The sequence below is a fragment of the Hippocampus guttulatus genome, chromosome 11, assembly GCF_054856545.1.
Source record: "Hippocampus guttulatus isolate MCC_2025c chromosome 11, RoL_Hgut_1.0, whole genome shotgun sequence".
NCBI classification, from domain to species: domain Eukaryota; kingdom Metazoa; phylum Chordata; class Actinopteri; order Syngnathiformes; family Syngnathidae; genus Hippocampus; species Hippocampus guttulatus.
Window position 1 is genome coordinate 20,586,150 of NC_141271.1, and position 7,935 is coordinate 20,594,084.

The 7,935-nt window shown below is 46.8% G+C and overlaps 1 protein-coding gene across 1 annotated transcript; it reads right to left on the minus strand.

The window, feature by feature from the left end:
- Positions 1-7,935, minus strand: slc40a1 (solute carrier family 40 member 1). Its single transcript, XM_086123581.1, has 8 exons — positions 7,585-7,935; positions 7,406-7,473; positions 6,491-6,650; positions 5,786-5,901; positions 4,218-4,344; positions 3,665-3,913; positions 2,413-3,051; positions 1-2,304 (listed from the first exon to the last, which is right to left on the minus strand). Exons 1-8 carry the CDS (start codon positions 7,616-7,618, stop codon positions 1,988-1,990), a joined length of 1,710 nt encoding a protein of 569 aa, XP_085979707.1. The 5' UTR covers positions 7,619-7,935; the 3' UTR covers positions 1-1,987.

Sequence of the window (7,935 nt, forward strand, 5' to 3'; positions counted from 1 at the left end):
TAGAACTGAAGGTCCTTTATTTTAGATGCCTCTTCCATTACAAACGGTTTCCTCAATTCATGGAGTGAAAAAAAAAAAAAACAACGCACAATTCGATTCGATGAAACACACACTACGTATACAGTGTCAGATTCATGCATATAAGTGAGATCAAAATAAACAATTTGACAACACAGGGATTATAAAAACATTTCATTTTTTTCCCTACTGGATATATGGATTCCGATTGACGTTAAGCGTTATCGACACAGAAAAGATGTTGATGGCCTTTCGTAATGATCGTGAAGAGCTTAGCAATCAGAGTCTGGTAAGGAACTGGAAAAACAGAGCTGCATCCTTAAGGCGAGTTTGCCTTTGGTTGCACAACTTGAACACTCCCGACAAAAGAATTGGCCTCGCGTTCTACTGCATCTGGTGTGGCTCCCTGCCTCAAAGAAACCATGGGTGGCCAACCACCTGGTGTTGAGTAGCTGTCGAGGACATACGATGGACTCGGTCACAAAGTGGTTTTTTTTGCCTTGCTGAGATGCTGTTGCCATTTCCCCAATCAAGCTGTTAAATGACTATCCGTAAAACGGCACAGATGTGTTTTGAGGTACCCGCCCGTTCTAAAAACTGCAGCTCCTGCATCCTTGAAGCCACATTTGGGGAGAGCCAAGCCAAACATGGCCTACATTCAGACCTCCTACCTCACAGGGACCGTTACCGAACATAGTTCTGCACTTTTTTCCAGCCACACCGCAAACCCGTGGACTTGTGCAAAAAAACAAACAAATGTCCGATCAGACATTAGGTGTAATGACTGAGGTCAGTAATGTAAAGTGCTGGCATAACAACAATCACGGATGGGCCAGTGAGAAAAGAAAAGTCCACCGAGAAGAACTGCAACATATCACAGATTGAGGTGGATTCGAAGAACAAGTAAACAGAAACGACAATTCCAGTAGCCTTTGTAAAAATATCCACTATTTTTGTTTTCTTGTCACCTGGTGCAAAAGTGGCTATTCGGAATGCTTCCCTCGCTTCTTCCTTTCACACCACACGTATGAACCTGGACTTTGGTAACTGAGAGCTATTGACGCAGCTGGATAGGTTTTTATTTCTCCCCGGCTAAGTATAATATTGCTGACACATTTTCCTGAATAAATACCGTCCTCTGCATAACGCTTTAATCACGTTTTAAAAAAAAGACTTGAGATCCAGGTGTTGCTGCTGTTTGGTTAAAGTAATAAAAAAATATATACATATCCCAACCTGTGTCTGCTAACACAGGACGACAACGAAGACACTTGAAGCACCAATGACATCACTGCAATGTTGAACGTGTTAACCCTCCTGTTAGGTTTTGTTCTTGGGCCAATGCAACCTACTTTGTTTAATCGTAAAAAAAAACAGTAGTGTTAAAGCTTTTTTTTTTTAAATGTCCGAAGCCAAATTTGATTTGAATTTCCGTATCCATTAAAAAAAAAAAAAAAATCAATAATTACTCTTACAGTAAAACAAAATAAGTCCATCCACAAAAGTACTTTCATGAGCCAATGTACAAATCTGTTTTGTTTGGTTTTTATGGGTCAAGTTGAGCCATAAGTCTTTTCCCACTGTTTCTAGTCCATTAAAGGCCTTTTTTTATCTTACACTAACTCGACCGTCGTGCAATTTTGAAGGTCACATTGACCCATGCAAACCACGCCCCCCCCCCCCCCCCCCCATCTTTTTTTTTTCTCAAATATGCAGCGAGTCCCATTGACCCATTTTGGGTTTATCCAAGACACGACTATAACAGGAGGGATAAAGAGAAACCTCTGCTTTGCCTGAACTTCAACTTTGGATTGGTACACATTGCAAAATGCTTCCATCGCAAGCTTTCGCACTCGACTGGCTACATTTGAAGACGTTAGTAACGCTGAAGTAGGCTGTATGAGACACTTGCTGTGTATGGATACCAAGCTGGATGGACATGCCAGGGATGGCCTGTGCGAAAGGCAGTTTAGACCACATTGGGAGGCGAGGGGCTGCCCTCCGCCTCGACCTTTTGCTCCGGCGAGCAGCAGAGGAACAGACGATGGCCGAGACTCTTGAAGGCGAAGTAAAAGTACATAACGTGGCCCGCCGCCACGAACGACACCGAGATAATGACCAGCAAGCCGAAGGCCTCCGGATTGGGCGCCAGGATCACCATGATGAAGTGCAGCAGGTCCAAGAGGTAATTCATGGAGTTCTGGACGCCGTTGATCACGCCTCGCTCCGACTCGATCACGTTCTCCTGGATCAGCTGAGTCACCGTCAGGTCAAAGGACCACAAGCCTGGATGGCAGGAAAAGTGGATCGAATCAGTTTTCCCCAGTTAGGTTAAAAAAAAAAAAAAACAACAACCTCGATACAGTCTAAATGAGATGAACCACTGCGACTCACCGACTCTCGCAGCAATGACGCCAGCAAACAGCAAGCTAACAGACATGTAGGACGTCGGGCCGGGGAGATCTTCAGCCGGTGCGCTGGTGGCGGTCACGTTCCCGCCGGAAAGGATGCTCATCAGGTGCTCGGCCTCAGGTAGCGCCTTCTCCCCAACCAGGTGGGGGTAGAGGTCCTGGAAGGGTGAAACGCTGAGATCCAAGGGGCTCCCGGGAGCGAAGACGGAGAAGACGCACAGCATGAGGCAAGAGAGCTGCGCCACGCCGGAGATGAAGCCGGTCCGGATCAGGCCGCACTTCTTTCGGACCCACGTGAAGGTGACCGTTCCGCAGATGCCCGACACGGCCGAGGCGCCCATCAGGAGGCTGAGGATGGAGCCGTTGAGGCCCTGCGTGTAGGCGTAGCCGGTCGTGATGCAGTCGAATCCCAGCACGGTCATGTAGAGGAAGGCCAGGGACATGCCGGCGAAGAAGATGCTCTGGTTGTAGTACGCCTTCCAGCCGGCCTTGAGGGTGCGCAGGGGTTCGGTCGCCTGGTAGCAGCACCCTCTCTCTTTGGGGGGCTCGGTCTTGACCGCCGGTACGATTGCGTTCATGAGGGGTTGAGAGGACTCCTCTGGACTTTGGCCTGTCTCGGATTCTGCAAAACAGAACCGCGGATTACCGCGGGCGAATGCGACCGCAAGTGGACCTCAATTCAAGTGGACCCCGGTGTCTTTCAAGGCGCGTTCGGTGTCGAAGTCACCGAAAAGCTCCCGTGTTGCAGACCGAGATGAGCCTCTCGCGTAGCCCATTGTTGCGTTAGCATGAGCGCTGGCCGCTAGCCACTGTTTTGCTGACTCCGGTCAGATGACATTCCCCGGAAAAAATACCGGTAGTCACATGACACCCTGTTGAAGGTGTCTTACTGAAGACCGAGGCCGATGTGATATCTGGGTTGCAGACTAACTCCGGGGCATGCGGAAGGGACATGTCGTGCGTGGTTCTGCCATTTCAAAGGGGGACGCCGCTTCATGTCTCGGGTTGTCGCCAGTTTTGGCTTCGCGCACGCTTAGTCGCAGGCGGGCTGGAGCCTCTACCACCTCATTTCTAGTTAGCCTTCAGTTCATCTAAAGTGACTTTCGGTAAGAGAAGGGCACATTATAGACAAACTATTCAAACCAATGGAGACTGAACAGGTGCTTATGAGGGAAGATGCCATGCCGCACACGACCGTTCAACTGTCGCTGTCCAAACCGTTGTTCGTTAGATACCTTTCGCAGGGCTGAGTTGTTTGAGCTCCTGCTCGTGCTGCTCCTTCTGCCCGGCTTTGACCGCCAGAGCCGGCGTCTTCTGGTAGACCTTCCACAGCAGCATGTACTCCAGTAACATGGACAACAGGTTCCAACCCGAGATGAAGCCGCAGCCGATGAAGTGCGAGCCGAAGGCCATGATCTGGCCCACGAGCATGGGGGCCAGGATGTTGGTCAGCTGATCGATAATCCGCACCGTCGCGTTCATATCTGGCGCATTGGGGTGAAAGGTTTATTGTAATAATAATAATAATAATAATAATAGATTTTATTTATAAGCGCCTTTCAAGACACCCAAGGACACTTTACAATAACAAAAAAACACAAAACAATACGGGTCGAGCAGCGGCAGCCAAAGCTGGTTTCGAGATGATGCGGTTTGATGACAAACGCGGGTTACGAGTCCCCATATCAAATGTGAAACGGGAGAACGAGTCCAAACGGAGGGTCAAAGTCCAACGCGGATGTGATAAAGGATCGCGTGAAGTCCACATTTACGGGCGCAAACACCGACCTGCCAACTTGCTGCTGTCCTGGCCTGCCACCACCACCACCCAGTCCCTCTGGATGGTGATGGACATCGCCGTGCTGGCCAGGTTGGCCACGTTGGCAATGCTGATCACCAGAATGTAGCAGACGGTCTGGAAAATCAAGAATGAAGTTCGTCTTATCATATTGCACGAGTGGGAAGAGTCCCCGTCAAGTCAAGTCAATGTCTTCCAAGTTTGGCAGAGCACAGAGAAGAGAGTTTTCAAGAACACTGCCACATGTGGATGATAAAAATAAAAAAAAAGTGATTTTTTTTTTTTTTTTTACAGTGGGGCCTTAAGATAAGGTTTTCATTTTGTCTCCAGTTGGTCCAGAATGCCGCTGCTTGCCTCTTGACTGCTACTCGTAAGAGGGAGCACTTAACTTCTACTCTGGCATCCATTCACTGGCTCCCGATACATTTAAGAGTTCTTTTTAAGATCCCATTTGTTTTCAAATCTTGAAATGGCCTCACCCCACCATAACTCTCTGAGCTCCTCCGCCCCTGCGCACTTGCCCGGTGTCTCAGGTCTGCGAACCAGACACTATTAGAAGTACCGAGGACGAAGCGGGGGCTCCGAGGGGACCGAGCCTTTTCCATTGTTGGTTCCTCGCTTTGGAATAACCTCCCGCTGAACGTTCGGCAAGCCCCCTCGCTGCCCAGCTGACTCCGCATGAGCCTCGATTTTTAGCGGGACTGTTTTTGTGCTTTCTACTGTCTTTGTTATTAATTTACTGTCGGTTTATTGGTTGTTGTATGGATTCTTTTTGCTCCATGCCCAGCAGTTTGTATACAGCGCCGGTTGTTTTCAAGTACAGACTGAGCTAGAATGCATTCAATTGTAAATTGTAACGCTATGCACATTTAAATGTATCAAGTTTGTTCACGGGGAAATAAAGTCCACTAAATTAATGCCCAAAAAGTGCTTACTTAGTTGGCAGCAATTAATATTTGAACACGTGGAAGATTTGGAGGTGTACGGCGTGCGCTGGATTTGTTGATCTTGTGTCGGCTACCGCCCAACACAGCTGTTGCTGCTGTCTGGTCAGAATAGTAACAACAAAAATGCATCAACAGGCCTGGTCACATTTTCCCGTGTGTCATATGACCCGCCTTGGAAGAACTCGTTGACTTGCGCAGCCCTTCAGTCAGACCCCCCCCCCCAAGAGTCGTTAAACAAGTGTAAACAAGCCTCCGGCACTAGCTAGGCTGTTGTTTGGTTTCTGCCTTTGTTGCTTTGCTCATGATGAGGCCTGTCATTCAAAAAAAAAAAAAAAAAAAAAAAAAAAAGTGGTTGTACAGTTACAATGATTGAGAATTCGGATTGTATTCAGTCAGTAACCACATTTGCATGGACGAGTAAATCTGGTTACAGTCAAATGTTTCATGGTCGATTCCGCTGGCAACTTTTCAAGGGGTCAAAAATAATACAGACGTGGAAGTCCATATCAGTTAGTGAGCAGCGGTCGGTGGGTCAGGTTGTTGTACTTGAGGTGAAAGGTCAAAGAAAAGCTCCCAGAGAGATCACGTAACCCAGAATTTGAGCGTCTTACCAGCAGCCATCCGTTGTAGACCTCCGTGAGCTGCTCTTTGAATTGGAATACCACCATGAGGATAATCCCGCACGTCATGACGCAACTGTTCTGCACGATCAAAGACGTCTGGGCCACTGTGATGGCGCAAAAAAAAAAAAAAAAAAGGACATTAGGGACGGACGTGACCAAATACAACAGATTGTCCGTCTGGCCAAGTTCATTCTGGTGCTCTTTTCGATGGCTTTCCTGCACCCTGATCCACCCTGTTGCCTTTTGTCGCTCCCAAATGTGTTTGATGTGGTTGTTTTCGAATCAAAACAGACAGCCCTCGCCGTGGACTGGTGTACAAATAGAGGAGATATAGGTCAGGAAATCATCGAGTTATTGTTTTATGTTTTAATGGTTTCATTGTAGCCGGCACGGATTCAAGACAAGCTGTGCTATGTGCCGGATAAAGATAACCTTTTTTTGTGAGAATAAATGAAAAGCATGCCGCAGCTTGTCATTTCTCCTCTCGTGCAGCCAGAATCTCACCCTTTAACATCAGACTGTCACAGGGATGTGGCAAATGTCAGACTGCCCCTTGGAGTGTTATCCGGACTGTACAAGACGTAACTGATTTTCCCGCCAGTTAACAAACATACACCGAACTGACAGGAAAAGCGCGGATTTCGTGAGCCGTTGCTTATACACATTACGATCCATTCCAAAAATGTTCCTCGCCTTTGAGTCGGGGATTCCTGTCCACCCAGTCGCCAATGATGGCACCGAGCAGCAGCACGGAGCCGGCCATCACCAGCCCGTACACGGCCGTGAGCAGCAAGCTGTTGCCGTACAGCTCCACCAGGAACACGGCCACGGCGAAGTTCCACATTCGGTCACCCTGCAAGTTGAAACCAAAGCTTGCTTTAAAGGAAGCCGATGTGGTGGAAAAGTGACTTTTGAAGGCTAGGATACAAATAGCTGAATCTCTGGAGTGGCCATCGAGTGTGAGATGAAACGACTACGTCAAACTTTTGTGAGCATCCTGTTTTCTGAAAATGTTGTCGGAGTGAGCCGTCATGAATTTTAAAAGAGACGCGTGCTTCTGGACACTTACAATGTAATAACATATGCTAATTTTCTGCTTTTACAATGTAATAACATGCTAATTTTCAAGCAGACCGGCAGAGATTTATAGACAGGTTTTTTTTGTATTCAATCCAATTCAAAAAATTCTAATTACTGTGACAAATCCTTAACATGATAGTATCTTCACATAAATGACGGTCGTTATTATATTAATGGTATATTATAATAATATTGTTTAAAAGTCATTTAAGCATTTTTAAGACGTATGTATTCGCATCAATCATGACCTGAGAAGGAGCTGTGATTTAAAAAAAAAAAAAAGGATGAGCCCGGAATATATAAATATTGATTTTTGGTAAGAGACAATGGATTGGTTGCTCAGTAATCTCTGGGACTAAAAACTCCTCCCGCTCACATTATTTTTCATTGAGATTTTTGTTTCCGTTTGTGTAATATCGGGGTCGAGAATTTAATCCCGCAACCTATTATCTGTGAGGCAGACGTAAGGACCACTCAAACAAGAAGCCAACATTCCAAACAATAATGCAATAAAATGGATTTGCTCACCCAAGTGGACAGTGCATGTCCCAAATAGATTAGGAATTTTGATGAAGTGAAGAAATCTTGAATGGATTCTGCAAGGGGGAGGGAAAATATTACAAGCGTGGAATTCATCGCAAAAAATAAAAATAAAAGAGGTCCAGGGGGGTAATACAACAACAACAATAGAGTCGTTTAACACCTACCACAGCATGTCTTATTGGCTCGGGAATTTTCCATGTTTAAAAATCGGTTGAGAAGGAAAACTCAGAAACCTTTTTTTTTCCTGGTGTTACTGAGCTCGGCAACAATAAGACCACCAAGAAGGGGCGACAAAAAAATGCAGGCGGCGTCTCTTGCTCTTCTTTTCCGCCTCCCCAAACTTAGCTATCACTGTAGCTGAAGTCGGAGAGAAATGCTTCAAATAAGCGGCGAGCGACGTGGAAAAAGCAGCCGAAAGCTGTTCGTGTTTTGGCGTTGTTTTCTCCCAAACGTCACTGTGCTGTGAGCGGCTCTCTGACGACGGTGCTGCGGCTGCAACTGCCGCTGTGTTTACG